The sequence below is a fragment of the Apis mellifera genome, linkage group LG9 (genome assembly GCF_003254395.2).
Source record: "Apis mellifera strain DH4 linkage group LG9, Amel_HAv3.1, whole genome shotgun sequence".
In the NCBI taxonomy this organism is placed as follows: Eukaryota; Metazoa; Arthropoda; class Insecta; order Hymenoptera; family Apidae; genus Apis; species Apis mellifera.
The window spans coordinates 2,726,246-2,750,794 of NC_037646.1; the positions used below are offsets into that span (position 1 = coordinate 2,726,246).

The 24,549-nt window shown below is 19.3% G+C and overlaps 1 protein-coding gene and 1 long non-coding RNA gene across 11 annotated transcripts in view; one reads left to right on the forward strand and one right to left on the reverse strand.

The window, feature by feature from the left end:
• On the forward strand, positions 1–21,364 carry LOC102654076. The gene is made up of 4 exons (XR_003305359.1): positions 1–958; positions 16,151–16,218; positions 19,140–19,329; positions 21,103–21,364. It is a non-coding gene; the product is annotated as an uncharacterized LOC102654076 (long non-coding RNA).
• LOC724177 overlaps positions 1–24,549 on the reverse strand; it is a 76,866-nt gene that overhangs the window by 4,870 nt on the left and 47,447 nt on the right. For 6 of the 10 annotated variants that reach the window (XM_006558166.3, XM_006558169.3, XM_006558168.3 and 3 more), the window contains 2 exons: positions 23,110–23,136; positions 10,532–10,625 (listed from right to left, as the gene is read on the reverse strand). In XM_006558166.3, coding sequence (XP_006558229.1) covers positions 10,532–10,625; positions 23,110–23,136 — 121 coding nt within the window. The remainder of the gene's footprint in view (positions 1–10,531; positions 10,626–23,109; positions 23,137–24,549) is intronic. The other 4 variants (XM_006558167.3, XM_016913940.2, XM_016913939.2 and 1 more) reach the window with 1 other exon arrangement.

A 24,549-nucleotide genomic window follows, 5' to 3' on the forward strand; every position in this document is an offset into this window, starting at 1 on the left:
ATTGCAATCATAGTCCCATTGCTTCCAACCATTTTTTTTTTTTCTTTCAGGTACAGCTTCAAGAGCTTCGTGTTAATTCGTGAACAAATTTTTAAGTTGTTTTATGTCACAACTCTCGAATGGATCGAGAATTTTTATTGGTTCCCGAAGGAAAATACGTAAGTCAAACGACCAAAGAATATGTTTGTTTTTACGTAAAATAAATACAACAACTTTTCGAGCAATATGCTTCTTATCAGTCTATTTTTTCTCTCTCTTTCTTCCGTATATTATATATCGGTTTTTTTCACTCTCTCTTTTCTCTTTCTTCTTCAAATTCTATTTTAGCATAATTTTACAAAGCTTTTGTTATTTACAAATAAAATTATAATACGTAAATGTATTCTTGATTTAGAAAATGTCCTTTTAATTCTTCAATTTAATATAAAAATTTATTCAAAGCTTTACGCAACTTATTCTAGCCCACCTTTTAACTCATACTATCGATGAAACACTGTATAATTTGCGTTCAGCTGTTCGTTCTCGTACATTCACTCAACAAACGACGATACATTCGATGACTAGTTTGAAAAATTCTTGATATTGAAATACAGCGTTAGATTGAACAACGACTATACAATAATTTATTTTTTACTTTTGAACTGAAGAAAAACCACCACCCGGCTTCTCTCACAGCCAAAGGGCACGCGAGCTGCCAGAACTCTCCGAAAATTACCTCGTTTCGCTCATTTCAAAGCCAACCGAGATCTGACCAGAACGATGGCGCGCGACGTTATTATATACTGTGCTTGACGTCACGACTACGCGGCATCATGATTGGAAGTTGCTATGAGCTCCAACCAATCAACTCACTTACTGCGTGAAATTCGAACGGTGCACGCTCGCTCGTTCACTTGAGAGCTTTTCATTGCCGTCATCTCGAATAAACGTTGGAAAGGCCAGACGATATATACTATAGGTATGTATACGTTTTTAAACATATCCATGGAATAAGGGAAATAACGTATTTAAATACATTTGTACCAATTCTTTGTATGTATAATCTTTTACTGTCATCATAAATATTCCTATTACATTTTATGATACTTCACTGAAACTGTTGGTGGATTTATTTGTGTTAATTATTGTGAGAAATCAATCTTTTTAATGAATAATTTTTTTTTATCTCTTCATAAGTATATTAATATTATATGACTATTAAAGACTAAAAATTTAAATAATAGTTTTTTCTGAATTTTTTACTTTAAATATTACATTATTTATATTAAATATATTCAGGTTAAATATTAAATATATTTAGATATATTTTTGAAAAAATTTGTATTATTATTTATTAATTTCTTATGAATATAATTTTTTATTAACGTAGAAATTAATTCAAACATTTGAAAATTTAAAATTACTTGTGCATATATTATATATATTTATTGTATAGATAGGATATAAAATAAAAAAATATAAAAAATACTTTATTTAATTCTAATACTATTAAATTATAAAATTTACAAAAATAGTTTACTTTCAAAATATTATAATAAAAAATATTTTTCATATAATTTTTGTATTGCTTATTATTGAAAATAACGTTAATAATTTTTTTCATAATAATAATAAACATAATAATTTTTACTAATACTTTTGCTATAATTGTATTGATAAATTATGATTTATCTCAAATTTACTATATTTCAATATCTTTATTCTGTATAATGTTATTTTGATTTTTATAAAAAATATATATTATTTTTAAAAAATTTCAAAATTTGATAATAATAAATTATAGATTTTGTTAAATTTTTTGATAAATTTGATAATAATAAATTATAGATTTTATTGAAAATTTCATCATATGTCTTTTTTAAAATCATAAAAATTTTGCTTAACATGTAAATAATTATTTATGAATAATTTGAAATTATGAAATATGTGTATTGTTTTGAGTAATAAGATATTTTAATAAAATGATTCATTTCTCTCGATAATCAATTAATCATTAATCTACCTTTATCTCCTTTTGAAGTACTCTTTTTCTGAACAATTCAAAGAAATATAAAATTAATCAGAATTATAACTTTTTATGCAATTTATCATATTATAATGCAATTTAGTATATTATAATGCAATTTATTATATTATAACTTTAATTCTTATTAAACTATTTCAATAATTCCTAAACAATAAATTTTTTTAAAATATAAAAATATAAAATTTTATGAATTCAAATAATCATTCGTTTATTAATTTACTATATTATATGTTATTTGGAATGCAATTGTTAAATCCAACATAATATATTTTGAGTATTATTTCTAATTAAAAGTTAATCCTAAATAAACTTTTCAAAAAAAAATGTAAGATTGCCTATTGAACATAATCAATACTTTGATATCAATTAATTAATTTTCTTTCCTTTTTATATTCTTGTGAAAATTTACTATAGCATTTATAATAAAAACTTTATTGTAATATTTTTCGATTAATAATTGATTTTTGTTCGATATTAAAATGTGTTATTATCAAAAATTATTTACTTTTTATTCATAATTATTATCAATTATATCACAATATACAAATATCGATAAAAATTATAAATTTTAATTACGAATTTCAATTAATATAGATTCTATAAATATTTCATTTAATAATAGATATCAAGATTTTTATTTTTATTTCTTTTTCAAGAATTGCTCTCTTGTATGATAATAACTTGATATTCCCAGAAAGAAACACTTTGTCTTGTATATTTTGATCGCAATAGTATTTTACAGATGTTTTTCGATAAAAAATTTCAACAATCTATACAAATATATTTCAGACTATCTGATTAATTTGCTATGATGAAATTTAATTTGACAGCAATGTTGAACATGAGTCTAGACAGAATAGGGGTAGTTTAGGTACATATATTTGCGTGCTCTATTTAATTAGTATCTATTCTTGACTTTTGGGCGTGTAAGTATATAGATTGTGACTACATTACAAAATTAACTGACTCGATAATAATATTTATATTTTCTTATGGTCATCTTGTTCATTAGAGATATACAATAAATATATTTAGATATACTTTTAATCCTTTCTTTATAGACATACTTAAATGATAATTTAGAGTAATTTGTTAAATTTGTATTTCGTAAATATTATATCTACTGAATTTTTCATATCTGTTGGAATTTATATATATATATATATATATATAATCTATAAATAAATTTTTGAATATATTCTGATTCATTAATAAACTTATCATGTAATAAATTCATTCTTTTGATATTAAAGAAAAAATGAAAATCTCTAGAATTATTCAAAATTATAGAGTATCAAATTGATAAATATAAAAATTTATTTTATATATAATAAAAATCATTTAAAACATAAATTTTGAAAAATTTTAATTGATTAAAACATTTTCTATAAAATATTCTTATTAAACATTAAATATATAAATAGTTATAATTATTCACCACTATTTTTGTTTATTATCAAAATAAATTGATAAATTATGTCTGTTTACTGAATATAAATAATAATTATAAATAATTTTTGAAAAAAATTTTCTTTTAGATAATTTTTTTTAAGATTTCCTATTATAAATTCATATAGTTTATTTAAAAAAATTAATTGATAAACTGAATTATAATATTTACATATTAAATATTGGTTTTATAAATCATGGAAATGTATTTATTATAAAAAAAATATACTTTATGCATAAAAAATATTTGTACAAATATCTGCAATTTAACTATAATATTAGCATAATTTTAATTATTTTGTAATTTTAATTCTTAATGATAAAAAAAACAAGACATATAATGAAGGGTTTGAAATAGCATTATATAGGATATGAGTACATATTTTTACGTAAAATAATAAAATAACTAATAAAGTAATAAAATAATAATGATAAACATATATATACAAAATATTGCTTTATATTAATTTCAATCTATTCTTTGAAAATTCACAATTCCATAGTATAATTAATCTTTTGAATGAGATATTTACATTAATAGAAATGCTATAAATATATTATTTAGAAATATAAATTTTTTTATATGATATCTTACTATCATTTTTAATTACACAGTTTCTCTAAATGTGACATCATGATAAGACTTGACTCATTATATCGTTCAATATCTTCTAACGAATAAGCAACTAATCAGATTATCGTATATCTATTTAGTATCTTTTACCTGAGAATTCACGTGTTGTCCATCTTTAAATCACATTATATAAATATATAAGATACATGTTTTATAATAATGATAAATTTTATATATAATTTTATATGATATAATATAATATATCATATAATATATCTAATATTAATAAAATAAGCTAATAATAATAAAATATAGTATAATATAACAATATATATATATATATGTATATATATATAAAACTATAGTGTACATATATGTATTTATATATATATTTATTATATACATAATATTAATATTTATCTTTCGTGAAAAATAGAATATTAATTTTTATTAGGTAAAATGTTTAGTTAATAGTAAAATAAATTTTATTAGAAAAAAATTAAAAAATTGGAAATTTTTTTAAAATTGAATTATTGTTTAATTAAATCATGGATTTCAATTAAAATATTAGAATTTTAAATATGATTTTTATTTAATAAAAATATTAAATAAGGAAAATATAAAAATATATAAAAAATTTATTCATTAATATTTCTAAAAATTAGATTTAAAAAATAATAATAATAAATTTGATAATTCTGGAATATTCATATTTTTATAACTTAATACTACTTTTATAACTAATACTTTTATGAGAGAGAGAGAGAGAGAGAGAGAGAGAGAGAGAGAGAGAGAGAGAGAGAGAGAGAGAGAGAGAGAGAGAGAGAGAGAGAGAGAGAGAGAGAGAGAGAGAGAGAGATTAATTTCATTTTTTATATTTATTTATTTGGCAAATTTTTTATTTAATATATACTTTGTATTTAACGAAAACATTTAATATATTTACTTGCATTTCTATTCAATAGAAATTCACTATATTAGCAAAAATAATTCTTCTAATTTTAATTCTGTTCTTCATATTTTTTTCATATCGTATATAAATTTCATTGTTTAATTTAATTTAATAAATTTGTGTAATTCTTTTTATTCATAAATTTGAAATAAATTCTATTTTGTAAATAAATTTCTATTGTAAATTAACAATTATTAATTGTATTTAACATAAATATTATGTTTCGTTATATGCTTTAAATTATTTTTGAAAACATTATAAAAAAAAAGATTTGTTTTTCATTAATAAATTTTTCATTGTTTTGAAAATTCACTAATTGCATTTGACTACGTATGTATTTTTATTTGTATAATTTATTTAATATAAATATTCATTACATTCAATAATTATATTAAAATATATTATAATTCATACATGGAATTCACAAAATATAAATTTTTAAATAAATAATTAATTTGAAAATTATTTGAACAATCATCATCAAATGAATTCATTATTAATTATCCTCAATTTGTATTAAAGATAAAGATTTTTAAAAGGATTTACGAATGAAAAATTATTCAATATTTATAATTTAATTTATTATTTCATGTATAACATGTATTAAGAACGTGATACATTTATTTATTAAAATTGTATAAACAATTATATACACGTTCTTGAATATTTAATTACAATAAATACAAATTTCTGTGTTCATATATTATTACTTTTGTAAATTATCTAACAGATATACATATCACGTTGTTTCACAGAAAACATAATAATCGTGGGAACTATAAGATGAGTCAGTCAATCGTTTAAAATGAACAATTCCACGTGTTTGATATGAAATAAAACATCTTTTTTTTTATATATTATATAAAACAAGTTGTTTATTATTATATAATAATTATATAACTTAATGCAACTTATATTTTATAGCGAATAATATTCATATATTGAAATATATAATTATATTATACACGTGTAATAATAAATATTTATAATTATTTTCAGTTTAGTTTATAATTTAGTTTAATAACTGATATCATTTTGGAATTATTAATATAAAAAAATTAGTTCATTAGTTTCATTTTTTTATCATTTATTTTTATATAATATTATTTGTATATAAATTGTATATTTATATACTTAAACTTTATTTATTTAATAATATGATGATTAGATCAAAAGTTACTATCAAAAAATTATATAAAAAATAATCCAATTTGATTATCAAAATTAATTTTGAGATTAAAGTATCTCAGAAATAATTTTAAACTTTAATGTTATATTCTCTTTAAAATACATAAAAATATAAAGAAATTATATAGAAATACAAATATTTTTTATTCACGCTGAAATTTTAAATAAATATTTATTATTATTTAATACATAAAATTAAAAGCATTATTGAAGTTTTTTTTCATTAAAACTAAGTATTGTAATAAATTAAGTCTTTGTAATACTGAAAACAGTTTATTTATATCTCGAGTACAAAGGATTAAAATATCTATTATATATAAAAAATATCTATATCTCAAAAAGGAAAAGTTTAATGAAAAAAAATTTATGACTTTTTTTTTATTTTTAGGGAGAATAGAATAATAAAGTTTATCTGTTTCTTAAACATTATCTGTTTCCAAAACATCTTGTATAGAACTAATAATCGTGAAGATTAATCGGATAATAAATCGATAAAAGTTGACTTAGTATAATCAGAAGCATACAGAAGATTTTCAAAGAAAGTGTATCGCAATAAAATTTTTTGCATATAATCTCTGTGTTAAATCTACTTAAGTGAATCGTCAAAAATACGAAGAAAAATATATTTATCGATTGCAATCTCGATATGAAGAAACCTTTCCGAATAATCTTGATTACAATGCTATTGGATAGGAAAACTTACAATTGGATAAATTCTTTATTGAGATTTAAAACAAAATTCTTTTACAGATTATGAGATTTTCACATTTCATTCACGTAAGTTTATATGTGAATTTTGAGGTTAAAATCTTTCAACTTCTCTTTCTCCATTTTAAATGACTTTTCACGTGATTCATAATGTACATATAAATTAGATTTGATTTAATGTATTATAATATATTCACTACAGACATGTATGTGAATTAGAAGAAATTATAAACAATAATATGAAAAAAATAATTTGATCTATTTCCATATAATGATATAAAAATTAGATATGAAACGTTCAAAATTTCAAATGTCATAAAATTTTATATTTTCAAACTTTAAAACTTTTTTGTTATTTTTAATGATTCGAAAGTTTGGAAATCTAGCTAAATTTATAATAATTAATTTTAATAATTTACATAACAAATTTATAAGAATATTATGAGCATGAGAATTTATTAATGAATAAATTTAATGAATAATAATCAACTTAAATTGTTATTTAAATTTTAAATTTATTTTAATCAATAATTTCATCAATTAGTTATAATTATTTATATTTAGAAATAATAGAACGTAAAAATTTAAGTTTTCATAAGTCAAGAAGATTATTGTTATTAACTGATGACAAATCTAATTTCGAAGAATTTTAGAAACTTGTTAAGACTTTACCTTTACTAGAACTTGTACATAAGATAATGTACAAGTTATACATTACATACAGAGAAAAAAAAATAAATAAATAAAATAAAATAAAATAAAATAAAAGAAAAATTAAAATATCGAGAGTTTTTTAATTAATTTATATATTTAATATATTACATTATATTATGTGATTAAATTTTTATTTATTCTCTAGTAAACACAATTTCAAAAAATATATTTAATTTAATATTATAAGATCAATAATATAAATACATCTAAGATATTTAATAAATATTAAGTTTTTATTACAAATTTTTATTTTCATTGTGTGAGGATATATAATAAAATCTTTTAATCGACTTTTTATTTTAAAAAAGATAATATATTGATTAACTATAAAAATGATTCATTGAAAATTAAATAAAATTTTGTTTTTTTAAAAGTAAAAAAAATATTGCTCATTTATATAAGATTTAAATTATTTCTAAAATTATATATATATGTACATATATGAATTCGATAAAAGTCTAAGTAAATATAATATATATATATATATTTATCTAAATAATCAATTAATTACTTGTGAAATAGATTGAATCAAATATAAACTAAGTTTTTTCGAAATTATCTTTATCTTGAAAATGTTAAATCGAATGAGTAACACATATTTTCAGATGAAGAAACGTGATTCATCGATATACGAAGAAAAACCTATGAAATACCTATGCATCTTTAATCACTCATTCCGTTTATGACTCTCGTCGTTACTTCTTTGAAAGATAAGTGTCGTTTAATTTTTTTTTTTCTTCTCTTCGATTTCTTTCTTAAAATTCATAAATATAATATTTGACAAAGACGATGAAAAATGATGTAATAGACATTATACAAACATCTAATAAAATTGTTAAATTAAAAAAAATAATTGTAACTAAAAAATTTATTAGAGTTTTATTTCGTTTCCTTCTAATTCCTTCCTTCTTTTAATTGAATCTGATTTCATTTTTTTATTTCATTTCTAATGTGGATCACCTTGTAAGACATTCATTTTCTTGATCATTGACATTTAACAAGTTTCAATTATGTTATTTACTTACTTGTTTTGTTCATATAACTTGTTTTGTTCATATAACGTCAACATAAATTAATGACGTTATTTCTTTGTTGACTGCTTTTTTACACTGTGACGTAGTGTTTGCATTCGATAGAAGTATGAACCAAATACATTGTTATTCGTAGATAAATCGCACGCGTGCAAGATAGAGAGGAAAAGAGAAAGAAAGATATGACCTTAATTGGATAGAGCTTTAATAGATGAATGCACGCTATTTGTTGATGCATGTTCAATGAAACATGATTAATGTGCTTAAAAAGACTGTTGAACTCCATCCAATTGTACACTTTCTTTCAATATATTTTATATCTTCTTTTTTTACAGATTTCTTTTGAGATTTCATTGGTCTAATTATTAAATTTTGTTATTATATCTATTGGATAAATCTTCAATGAAACATGATTAATGTGCTTAAAAAGACTGTTGAACTCCATCCAATTGTACACTTTCTTTCAATATATTTTATATCTTCTTTCTTTACAGATTTCTTTTGAGATTTCATTGGTCTAATTATTAAATTTTGTTATTATATCTATTGGATAAATCTTATTCCTTTTTTTATTTATTTTTTTTTATTTTTCGTCGTTTTGAAAAGAAGCTCTTGAAGTTGTACCAATATCAATTTTAATATATTTTTGTTAATAAAATTAATTTTAAAATTTTAAAAATTATTTTTATTTTACACATAAAATACTGTAAATATTTAGATATCGATTTATTGATTAATGCAAGATATCTATATGTACATCCACCTTCAAAAATATAAAGAAATTATTATATTCGCTTCAAAATTAAATTATGAAAAAAATTAAATTATAATTGAATATAGAGAAATTTATTTCATACAATACAGAAATAAAAAAAAATTCAGACAATTTAATATTATTAATCTATATAGATAAACCATGCAGACATTAAAGTTTTATTAAAATATTTATCATAAAATTTTTGAACGGAAATATACTATATGTATCTATATATATAGAGATAAATAGAGAGATAAAATAAATATGATGTACAATATTAATACAAGATGTCCCAGTATTTACTAAAAAAGAGAAAAAAGTGATACTACGTAAAAAAAGTGAGTAAAAAATATAAAAAAAATATCGTTTTATTTCAAAACTTGACGGGGATCAAACTTAATTCAAAGTCTAAAGAAAATTATTTCAAAAAGATTATCGATTAAAATACTACAATTTTATTCATTGAAAATAACAAAATGAGAATGATTATCCTCTTTAACTTTTTTTTTATCTATTCAATTTTATTTTTTGTATTCTAATATACTATTTTATTGTAATCTGTTTCTTATTTTTATACATATTTTATTTTATATGTATATTTATTATATTACATATATTTATCAATATTATTATATTATTATATTTTAAAAAACAAGATGAAACTAATTGAATTTTTTTTTTATATATTTCTGAAATTTCATTCAATTTCATTATTTTATTAAATTGTTAAAGCTAGCTTTCAAAAAAATTAAATTAAAAAATTTTTTAATTTACTAATTTTAATAACTAATAACTAATTTTTTATATATTCGAATTGAATTTTCTGATAAATAAAAAGATTTTATTCTATGTCTGATTATTGTTATACATATAATGTCCTTCTGTTAATTATTTATTGATATCTAACTGACAAGTGATCAATGTTATATAAGATAACAAGTTTTTGCTGCTGATTTATTCAAAAATATTATTTTTTTACGTAGAATTACTTTTTTTCTTATTGTAGTGTAGTTATTAGGATAATTAGATTTTACATTGAATTTAATATTATTTAATAATATTTTGAAATTTTCAAAATATTCGTATTGTACTTATATTGCAATCTTTTTTAAAATATTAAGTATTTTATTACCTGATCGTTACAGCTAGTAGAACGATGATAACACCGACTAATACCAAAGCGATCAATACACCACATATCATGTACACGCTGTCAACAGGAGGATCTGTATACATAAAAATGATTAAATTTTATTATTAGTGTGTCTGGAACATTTAATAGTATGAATAAAATAGTATTATGATATTTAAAGAATATCTATCTTTTAATTTTTGTTAAATCAAACAATAATGTAATTTGTTGATTATCGTTAAAATTATAAAATAAATTTATTTATATTTTTTTATATTTCATTCTTAACATGTTATTATTTATTCAATGAATGACTTCTTATCATATCTAGAGTTGCATTAATTTTATATTTCAATGAAAAGATATCTTATTGTATCCTGAATTGCATTAATTTTTATTTCATAAATCATTAGTTCATTGCATGAATTAAAAAATATTATTTATATTTATGTTTTAATGAACTTTATATGATTGAAATTTATATCATATTTACACACATTTTTGCTGATATTAAAAAATATTGGTTAATAAAAGCAACGAGTTGACAAGGTATGATTCCAGTATAGAATATCGCACTGATCAGCAAATGGTATTTTTTCAAAGTTTAATTAAAACAAAAAATGAGTAATAAAAATTAGAACTATTAATAGGACAAAAAATGTTTTTCATTTTTATTTATAATAAAAAATTAAATTTTAAAAATCAAATCAAATATAGATGAAAGATAGATATATTTTCATTCATATTATTAATAAATTATGTAACATATTTTGTAACATTTGTAACATTTGAACATTTACGATTTTTTCAAAAATTATTTTTAGAAATTATTTTTAAAACATCTTATCTTGTAACATTAATTCTATCTAACATATTGTAAAGTTTAAACAATAATAATAATCTATTCTCTTTAATCGTTTTTTTATATTATACTTTTATTATTAAAATTTATATAATATACAATTGCATTATTTTATATTTTATACAATAAGTATTTTAAACTAAAAATATTTCTGACGTCATTATATACTATAGGTCAGAGTTAAAATGACTTTTACTATATCTATGATATTCATTCATCCCTGGTTGAATACCCTTCCCTTTAGAAGCAAGCTTCTTTGTACTATAAATGAATATATAGGAATAATATTAATATCACGTCATATTAATATGACGTCATTTTATATACATACATATATTCTACATTAAAAATGATGATTTTTAAATGGAAAAAATTTTTAATAGAAAAATTATTTTATATCATTTTAGTAATATTTAATATTTGTATTTAATATTATCTATATTTAATATTTTTTATTATTTATTTATAATGTAATTTATAATGTCACTTTAAAATCATTATAAGATAATTTTTTTATTTTAAAAATCATATTAATTTTATACGCATATAGTCAAACAAATGACGAAACATAATAATATTTTGCAGACTAGAAATTAATGACAAATATTTATAATATGCATTCATAATTTAATGTTTCATATATTTAATGTTAACTATGGAAAATATTATGTATGAATTGTGGAAAATATTAATTTGCACCATATCATTAACACATTTTTAACTTAGACATGTATATTTTATATACACAAAATGTTTTATATGTTATTAGTATATTTAATCTATTCATTAATCTAACAAAGTATGTTGAGAGGTAATATAAGTTGTCTTTAAAATGTGTGCATTGTACTTTAATGTCAGCGTATTTATCGATCGACACAACCCAGCCATATATAAAAACGGTTAACCTTCCCCGATAAGGAAGTTATTTTTTTATTATAATATAACGTGACTACATTTTGAAAGCATTTTTTTTTTTGTTTTTGTTTCACATATTTCATTTATTCTATATAATTCTTATATAGAAGTATAATTCTTTACAATAGAAATTTAAAATATGATATGAACATTTATTTATTTATTTTTTTATCGTTAAATACAATATTGTACAAAACAAACATTCTTTATAAAAATTCAATTCTTTTTTTATTAAGAAAATAATAGTTGATAGATTTATATTTTAATAAATTAAATAAATTAAAAAATTATATAATATTTGTTGCACAATAAAGCATAATTTTTTAATAAATTTCTAATCAATAAAAGTTTTGAAAAATGTATTAATATAAAACCATTTTTCATTGTCATACTTGAAAGTAAAATCTTCTGCGTATACTATAACTATGTATAAAATTATACATATTTAATTTAAAATTTATTATAAAATAATAAAAGAAAATATATATAGAATACAGAATATAAAATATAATACTTAATCTACTATTTTTTTTTTCAATATTTGCTATTATATTATTATAACAAATATATAATTTAATAAATATTATAATATTGAATAACTTTTAAATCAAGCTGCAATTAAAATTAAATAGAACTTTAAATTATATATTTACTATACTATACTATAAAATATATGTTTACTAGTATACTATTCATATATTTACTAGTATACTATTTGTTTCTAGAATTTTGTTCTTTATCGTCTTGTTTTAGCATCTGTTCATTGTGATATATATTATAAAATAAATATAAATAATGAATTTAAAAATTTACTAATATTTTTTAAGCTATTAAATGATTAATAACTTCCATAATTTATAATAAAATTACCATTTATAATAATTACTTTAAATAGAAAAAACTGTGATAAAACAATGGAGCTTCGAAATTTCAATTTTTAATTTTCAAATCTTGAAAATGAACCTTGAAAATTTAAAATTTTTGAATCTTAAGTAAATAATAATAATAAATATTTAACTTCGTGTTTAAATTTCAAATTTATTATAATTGGTATGATCTCACTGATTCATTACAATAATTTACATAGAGAAAAGATAAAATATAAAAATTAATTTTTTACACATCAAAAATATAATCATTATTATTATAATTTATTATAATCTTTCTTTATTACTATATTGATTATAATTATGAATAAATTTGAAGAATTCTTAAAATTAAAAAATTTTTAAAGATTTTTTACTAAGATTATAATTTTTGATAAAATTTTCCCATGAAAAATATAAATTTTAGATTTTCAGAATTTCAAATTTCACATCATACATTTTCGGATTCGAATTTCATGTATTTAAAAATTAAATTTCGATTTATTTTTAGAAAAAAACATAAGTACAAATATATATTATAATTTTTTTCTTCTTTTTTGTTGTAACATTTTTGTTCACTCATTGTAACATTTTAATTTTAATGACAAAAACATATCGTTATAACATTCATACAATCGTTATAACATCTCATATAGTAGTATCATAGTATCGTTCGTTTATACATCCCACGTGTATTTTAAGACTATTATATCGTTACGTTCGTTAAAGAAACAAATATTTTTAACTTGACAATGAGTTATAAGGAAAATTTTATAACAAAGTGGATAAGTTCATCTCGAAATACATATGTGTATGAGAGTAATAAATTAATGTTGGATCAAGGCAAAAATTTTTAATATATAATTTAATGATATTTTCTGAAGTGATCTACAGATAAATAATTCCACTTTGTATTTTTCTAATATCTATCAAATATCATTAATAATTTTAACCTCTATTTTCCGTTTTTCGAAACGATAAAAGTAAGTAAGGATTATGATAACATGCGTATTAGTATTAAATTATTAAAAACAATATTGATTATCATTCAAGAAGCTTTCTTTCTTTTTATTTAATAGTAGCTATCAAGTGATAATTGGATTGAGAAATATTTCTGATACATGTATTAATTTATACTTTATATTTGATGAGTTTGAAAGAGGATTATATATAAATCTTTATTATAAACCCCTATCAAAATAACAAAATACTTAGTTCAAATAAATATTGTACAAATTTAAAAACAAAGATAATCATATAATATTGTAGAAATATATGTTATCATTGATACAATATAATTTGTCATTAATTTTATATTTATTGTGAGAAATTGAACAAAGTAATTAGTATTGATTGGTAACACAATTCAAAAAATTTCAAATTTCTTTTTATTGAATACAAGATTTACATTATTTTTATATAAATATATAAATTTATTAAAAAACCATAATTATTAAATAATTAAAATATTTAATATTTATAATAGTATTTCTAAAAATATAAATTTTAAAAAGTTTTTTTCTTAAGAATTTACATTTTAAATTACATCAATATCAAGCAGCCATATGTGTATATATATATATATACATATATATATATATATATATATATATATATATATATATATTACAATAATTATATATTACAATAATATATATATATATAATATATTAAATCTATTATATGAAAAAATAAATTCATTTTTAAATTTTAGAGACATATTATACTATAAATCTATAACACAATTGTAAATTTTTTAAAAGACATTCTTTTAAAAGAATCTTATCATATCTTTAATTTTTGTTTTAATAAATTTAAAATTTTTATAAGAAAATATGTGTACCCATTATTATTAATGTACATATAGTATTATAGAATTTCTTTGTTATCAGAAAATTGCAAGAAAACTATCTAATCTTATGATTAAAATTGGACAAGAGTTTTTGAGCCTTTCGTAACTATAAATCATAGATAATTTAAAAATATTTATTATCTTCGTATTGTAAAAAATTATGATAAATTGATATTATATATATATAAATAAAAAAATTTTTTATTTTTTATTTTTCCAACAGATTTTATGTTTAAATATAAAAAAAGAAAAGAAAAGAAAATTCTAGATATTAATAATCAAGAAAATTTGTTTTATAATGATTAATGATTTTTTATAACTCATATTGTTCATCTTCAGAGAAATGGATTAAAAATGCGAAGCTAAATTTATTTTTTATCATGTTTTCCACATCGTGTTAACTTGATAAAAGTCTATCTGTGCTATATATAATTAGCTTTTAATTGGAAGTTCGGTTTATTTCTATTTATAATCATATAATTATAATAACTGGTTATTTTCACTCAGATGGCATTGCCATTTTATCTTGGATTATTGTGATTAACAGTCTGTAAATAATTTTATTTGCATTTTTGTATCTTATTAAGAATTAAATATAATAAATTTTATAAGTAATTAATATAATATATTTATATTAGCTTATAATATAATACGAGAAGATCATAAGAACAAAAAAATTAATATTATATGTAAAAACGAAAAAAATGCTCTTTTATTTGAAATTTTATAATTTTCTTTTGGTATTTTTATTTTACGTTATAATTTATTATTAAATTACGAATAATAAGTATTTAATATGCAATAATTCGAAATTAAAAAAGATATTTTTTATTTCGTAAATTTAAATAGAATTTTTTAAATAAAATAAAATCTAGATAAAAAAATCAATAAATTTAATATATTGTCAATATATTAAATTATTATTTCATTATTATTTTCTTATTTTATTTTGCAATTATAAAAATAAAATTTGACAAGAGGAGAAAAAATGTTGTTAATTTTAAATCTTATTATAAATCTTACGAGCAAAATCATATGCATAAAAAATATAATTTTCAAACCTATTTTTGATTATTTAATGTTTTATAGCAATGATTTTTATTTTATTGAACCATCTGTTTTAGTTCTCTACCAGTTAAGAGAGATTCATTGCCTTGAATTACGTCACAGTAAATCATGCTACATCGCCAATGTAAGTATATAGTTGTTGAAGTTAGTAAGTAAAATTATACGATGCTTACAAAAAGCATAGATAAAAAAAAAAGTATCGAATAATAAAATCTTCGAGATGAATAAATAAAAGAAATAAGATAAACAAATAAACAAATAAAATAATTCAATATATTTTCTTTTGTTAAAAATCGCAATGCAAATTCTCTTCCAAGATAGATTTTTCTTTAGCAATGAATATATTGTTAAAATTATATGGATTGTAATGAATTAGAGAAAAATAAGTAAGTTATATCTAATTTTCAAAATAATATATATTAATGATTTCTGATGGAATCTTAAAGTTTTTTCAGGGATTACTGGGGTCATTGTCATTTTTAATTGATGACTGTTATGGTCTTCATGAATTTCAATGACCGTTAAAACTTATTTATTTTAATATTGTGTAAATCTGGAATAATTTGACTAGAGGATAAAATAGATTAGATTACATACAGGTTACATTAATATTTTTTATTGATCATAATAATTATAATTTATATATATTCTATATGGACAAGAATTTATTTTATTTAAAAATCTGAAAAAATGCTATTTTTTTATAAACTAAAAAGTATTCAAAAAAATTTAGTTCGTTAAACAATGGACAAATTTTTACTCTATCTTATCATATTTTGAATATTCATTATCATATTTTACAAGGATATCAAGGTGATTTTACGTTAATTACGTTAACTTATAGGTAGTCATTAGTCATATCACTATGATAAAACTATGTTAATTTTTTTAATTTTCTTTATCTTATATGGAGATGTAAGTGCAAGTTATTTGAATATTATGAAAAAAGGCTTCCAATTCAAAAAATGTTGGAGAGTACTGAAATATGTAATATTATTTGTAATTGAATCTTTTAATATTTATATATAAACATTCTTATATCTGTAACTAAGCTTAAAATTTTGAGATACATTAGTTTGGAAAAGATTAACATCTTGATTGAAATGAATTTTCTTTTTGAGTATCTTTTCATGAATAAATATAAAACTCTACTTCATACATTTATAATTATATTCTATTAATGTAAATGTTTATATTTATATTCAAACTTTCTCTATTTTTCAATGATCAAGTTTTAAAAATGAAGATTGTCCATAAACTTCAAAGACCCTATATTAGCTTTTATGAAATAATAAGGTTTAGAGTTATGTTTAGTAAATTGATGTAAATTGCTTTGTTATCTGACACTAAGTTTATGGTATTCTTATAAACATGAAATTAATGAAACGATTGCAATTTATGATAATTGTAATAACAAGAATTTTAGTAATTTTTCATATTTATTCACAATTTTTTTATAAAATATTATTAATTATAATTTTTAATTATAAAAAACTAACTCTCTATATCATTTTAATTTAAAAATACTTTAGAGTAAAGAAACTTATACTAAGTGATATTTAAAAACTATAATTGATATATTTAATAAAAATATAAAATATTTTATAATAAAAAATAAATACTTAGAAATATTAATAATTTATTTTATATTAATTTTAATAAAATTGAGACATGTTATCAATATCTTTTGATTAATTTCATCTTTACTTTTCGTATTCTTATGCACGTAATCTGTATTCATCTTTAGTTCCAGAATACATGCAAAAATATTTTTAATACTGTTATATATCGATCTTTCAAAGCAATAAATTAGAAATATAATCTAAGCAGTTATATTTTCATATATATATATCAAAGAAGAAAGATAATTTGGAGTGTTATTTTTCAATGATTTGGTATCTGTTAGTATAAATGAAAATGGAACAGATGATATGCAACCACATATACCAAAACGTACTGTAAATTTCAAATTACAATAATGCAAAAATATAATATACAGTTAACATTCTCACATTTATCTTTGAATTTACTTTTTTGTATATGAAAGAATTATTTAAATATAATTAATATTTATTGCTATAATATGAAAATATAATTAATAATATATATAATATATATAATAATATAAATAATTGTTATAATTTATAAATGCATAATTTTTTCATAATAATGATACTTGTAAAATAGATTTTAAATAAAAATAAAATATTATATTTTTTTATATTATATTAATACTTACTTGACTTACTTATGAAAAAATATTTTTTCTGATTGATACTTTAAAATATACCTCTTCTATTTTATAATTTCATTTAATTATTTTTATATTCGAAATAATTTTTTTAATATATTATTCTTTTATTTGAAAATTAATATACAGTGAATAAAAAATATAAGCAATAATAAACAATAAACTGTATAAATATACTTAAATAATATACTTAAATAATATACAATATATAATATACTAAATATATTTAAATAATTTTCTCGTATACGAAATAACAAATTCAAAAATAATATTCAAAATTTCCAAATATTAATACGAATAATATTAAATATATAAATTTTTTATAATAATATAACATTATATCATTCAAGCTAAAATTACCTAAAACTAACTAAACTAAAAGATTAAAGATTACAAACAAAATTATTTATTTAAGATATTGACATTTGCAATCTTAAGGTCATCAAAATCGATAAAACATCCGTCTTTATAAATAATTAAAACTCTTCAGTCTATAGATCATTTCATTAATTAATTATTTTGTCATGTTCGACAAGGTTAAACGTATATTTTAAAAAACAATAGAATAATAAAATGATTGTTAGATGCTATAATTCCCAGGATTATTTTCACATGACATTCGAGTGTATTTTGACAATTATTGACAATATGCAAATTCATTGTCAACAAGTGACAAATATCCATCTTGGTAATTTACATCGATGTATCTTGCCATCTGCGTGTACAAGTATGGCCGATAACTAAAGTGAATTTACAAGCAAAATTACCGAAGACAGATGCCTCTTTGTATTCAGCAAATCGTTGGAGATAAACAACATTGTTTCAACCGGCTTCAATACGGACAGTTTAGAACCATTTGTCTGAAACGTGAAGGAACCTTCTGACGCAAATGTATAATTCTTTCCTGCTATAAAGACGCTTATTGGCCAAGGTTCAAAATATACATACATCAGAAATCGTTCTAAAAACTATAATATTTCAAAGGTATTTATTTTTTTAATATAAATTGCAGAATAAAATGCAATAGAAAAATTATTAGAAATTTTTTCAACAATAAATTTAATTAAATAAGTTTTATATATATATATATAATTAATCAATAGTGATAATTGATATTTATAAGTTGAAATTTATTGATAAATCTTATTTCATTTTTGGATTAAAGGTCAAGATCATGGAATTATTTAGAATATAAAATTTTTAATAAAATATGAAATCTTTTTTTGTAAAAATTAATTTTCGAGAAAATTGAATTTGAAAATTTATAAAAATCATTATTTAATTTCACTTACAATTTTTTAAAAAAAGAAAAATTTAAGCAATAAAATTCAATTCTACATTTTTTTATCTTCTTATTTTATATATTTTTATCTTCTTACCAATAATCCATATTCATGCCAATTGGAAATTAGCCAAATTCACTTGTATTTGAAAATTTTTCAATTTTGATTTTATCGAAAATAAAGTTAGCTAAAAAAATTTGATTTTTTCTGATTGATTTTTATATTCTCTTATATTTTTATATTTATCATATATTTTTATACTCTTATTCTCATCAATTTTCTATAGAGATTCTATATATATATATATATATATATATGCTTATATAAATATAATTTAAAAAATTGAAATCTATTGTTTGCTATATTAAGAAGATGGATCTACTTTTTGGGAATATGGATAAATTAACGAAAATTTGATTAAAAATATTTAATTTTCAATTTTAAAATAAATATTAATGAAAAATTTAAATATTGGAATTCCTTTCTTTTTATGCTCATTAAAGAAATAATAATCAGTAAAGAATAAGTAAATTTATTAATTATTATGATAATAGTATTATTATTAGAATAATACTTTAGAATAATATTTAAAAATATAATAAAAATTTTCTAAGCAATTTAACATGAAATGATTTAAAAGATATTTACATCCTCTGTTATAAATTATCTGATTGTCTGAATTCTATTATAAAAAAAACCACATATTGTTTTTTTCAATATCTTTTACAAAGCTTAATACATTTTTAATTCTAAATTTTTATAAACTGATTGATAGATTGTCATTTTAATCAAATATTTTCTTTCTCTTATTTAATATTTAAATTTCTATTAATATATATATATATATATATATAAAATTGCATTATTACTATATTGTAGATATTGCATATTGTAAAATTATTATAATTATTACTCATAAATGATTGCTTTACATTGAATGAAAACTTTCTTTCTTTTTTTAATAAATAAAATAATAAATATACAAAATATAAAAAATGAAATTATAAAATTCTTATATATATATATATATATAATATAAAGTTGTAATATAAATTTTTTTTGTAATTAATTAAAAGAGTAGAAATAATTTATCATATATTTTTGTATCCAATTTTTCCTTTCATTATAGTATTAAATAATATTAAAAGCTTAATATCTTTCTTTCTTATTTTATGTACTTATTCTAAATAAGCAAATAATTTTTATATTAAATATAATTAAACATTAAATATAATCTAACTTAAAATTATATTTAAAAATAAGTACGTGAATTGTAATACAATGTACAGATCGTATTTCATAGATAAAATTTTTAGAAATAAATTTTGACAGGAAATTATCAAACTGTTGTTTTATTAATTTTTCATCGTATTAAATATAATAATGCGTACAATTTCAATATGAACAATAAATCATAGAATTTCCTGTCATTTTCAATTAATGATTTAAATTTTCGCAAGATCGAATTTCGCAGATTTTCCGTCCTATTGACGTCAAAAGGACACGTAAATATCACGTGTTGGAAACATGGCATCTCTCGTTGCTATACCACGGAAAGTTTCTTCAATTAGAAACCGATTGATCGACTTCATGGAGAGTTACCGCCTTAAGCTATTTTCAGACGTCGTGCCGCTTAGTTTAGCGATTAAGCGAAAATAGAATTACTGCTATCGAGTCTGATAGAGATCATTGATCTAATGAAACAATTGATATTAAATATAAAATTTATCGAAAAATTCCCTCTATAATATATTTTCCAAATGATCATTATTTCATTCGTAATACAAAATAATCAAATTTTCTGAAAATAATTTTAATTTAGAATAAATTTTGAGAAAATAAATTTATATATTTCGTATGTAACATCTATTGATATTTCTAAAGTAATTTAAAAAATTTTTTTTTCTAAGATTTTTCTTTTAAAATTTTCGTTATATTGATTATAATTGACTTTTCTCATATAAAGATTATTATATATAGAAATGACATTTTTTTAAATATTAAATGTTAAATTATTATCTTTTTTTAATTAAATAATATAAAATTAAAATGTAACATTTTTTACATTTATGATATTTCAACTTTTAAATTTAAATTTAATTAAAAAAAAATAATACATTCTTAGCCAATGTCACTTGAAATGTCAGATGGCATCGTATTTAATATAAAAAAATATATAGAGAAGGTTAGCTTCAATGGTATACAATGTGGACGTTGATAATAATATCGCTTGAAAATCGATTTATCTATAACAATAGGAAACTACGTTACGTATATGCGTAAACGCAGAAGTGATCGATATACTATCATAACGACGTCATATTTTGTTATTTCATAACAACTTTATTCATACAATTTTAAAAAGTTAGAATATATATATATAATATATTGTATACATATAATTTTAATAGAAGACATTATTTACATTAGTGAAAGCGACATCAATATAAGTTCAAAGATAAAATGCCAATACATCTTGTCGAATTACTGTCTAAACAAAAATAAAATCAATTTTTTTTAAGAATTTCTTTATACATTTATGAAATTATTTTTATGAGAATGTAAAGTTAACAAGAATAATAATATATTATGTTGTAAAATATTATATTATATATATAAAAAAAAAAATTTATGAAAAAAGTTCTAAATTTTATTATAAGCTTACTATTATATGATCATTAAATAATCATTTTGTTCATTCAAATTAACTAAAATTTATATAATTTGTAATAAGTAATTTTTTTGTTCGAATTAATTTCTCTTCGTTCACAATGAATTCTTTTTTTAAATGAACAAAGAATTTGATTATATTTTTAATCAGATAAAATAGATTATGTAAGTCTAAATAAATGGAACAGTTATTAAAAAGTTAAAGATAAATAAATTATATTTGATCATCATAAATTGTTAAAAAAAAACTAGTTGAAAATTAATCATAAAGAATTATAATGACAAGCAGTGCATAGAAGAGTCGAAGCTTAATTTAGCTAATACACTAAATTCTTAACTAATACATAACCTAATCTAATCTAGCCTAGCCTATTCTACGCGTAAGGTTATCATACTTAACGTTGATCACAAGTTATGAAAAAAATTATTTCAAATTAACCATAGAGATTACAATGATTTTGTCGGATCGAATAATGGACAAAAAAATCAAAAGCTGAAAAATCCGGAAGAGTAACATAGAGATTGTTCGAATCCTAATTATTAATTTATATCTTTCAAGTAGCCAAAGCAGAAATAGAATTGCTTTCGAGGAAAATTAAAAATGGTATGTGCAAAACAGTGATTGTGTAATTTGTGTAATATAATTTCAAATCACACCTCTAAAGAATTACGAAGAAGGAAAGAGCAATGGATTATAATGTGCAATATGTTACGTGCCTCGAGCTAATTTTTCTTTTCTGAAATAAGTGCCTTAGGATTTGTTTAAGACATGAACATTTCTTAAATAATCCATTAATATAAGGTCACTCACCAAGATGCGACAACAATTGCAAGGATTCTGAAACAATAAAAACGAATGAAATTAATATAAGTTTCTAATTTAAAAGAGAGACGCACACACAACCATGGTAGCCATCATAAGTGCTTTCGTGTTACGAAGTTGATGAAGGTCAAAAAAAGCTAAAGATTGAACATATTATCTATTTTCATTTTTATTTTTTTGACAAATAGAAAAATAGAAAAATTGTTTATTTCTCTACTAAATTTCTTATTGTTATGCAGATTTTGTAATTGAAATATAAAATATCTTAAAGATTAAAACTAAATTTGATCGTGTTTTTTTAAAAGAACATCAAAATATAACGTCACATATTAGATAACTACAATGACTAATAAAAAATACTTGCATATATTTTTATTATCTAATAACGCATTTTTTTATGAAAGAATATTTATGTACTAAATTTTAAAAAATCTATGGAAGATTCTGCTTGAGTCCTTACATATATTTCCAGAGATTAAAAAATATAGTCATTCAAAAAAATAATAATAAAAGTTTAAAAATAATATCTATATTTTTCTAAATAATATTTATTATCATGTTAATTTGTAATTAATATTATCATCATTATTATTACTAAAGAAGAAATTAAATAAATAGTAATTATTTTAAACCAAAATCATTATCATTATTTATATTATTATTAGTTACTATTTATTATTTATTCTTCTGAGCATTACTATTATCATTGATGTTGAAAACAAATTTATTAGCTATAAATTAACAATAAAAATGAATAAAAAAAACAAATAAGTTTACTTAATAAAATAAATTATCCATATAAAATTATTAATTTTTTATCTAAAGAAATAAATTATTTTAATAGCGTTAAATCTTTTAATTTCAATGATTCAATGAAGGGTGTCATTGAAATGAGAGCATAGTCGGTAAGGGAGGCAAAGGGGATTATATGCGTCACAAGTCTATGTCGGTCTAAAAGCAATGGGTTGCCTTCCTAAATGCCCAGAATTATTTTCAAGCCGTGACCTGGCTTCTGAGTTTATATTTGAATGCACAAGAAGTACTTTCAAGAGGACCGACGTCTATCCAATCGCCTTCAATATTTTCAGCTACGCGCGCGTAAATTTAAACCTGCTATACTTGTACTCCGTGGCCGAGCATCTGTAGAATTTAATTATCAGTGTGATGAGTTAAAATTCTTATTTCATAATGATTTTTATTCAAAAATATACGCTGCAATTGAAAATCGTATTCTATTATAATTTTACATAATTTGTGCCTAAATATTATAATGTTGTCGAAAGAAAAAAATATTTCTACATTAAAATATAATGTGAAATTAAAAAATTAAAAAATAAATGAAATATAAGAAAAATATATATCCAACAAAGTGGAAGAAATGCAAAACAATATATCATTTCGCAACTTATTTTTTTCAATAATACATAT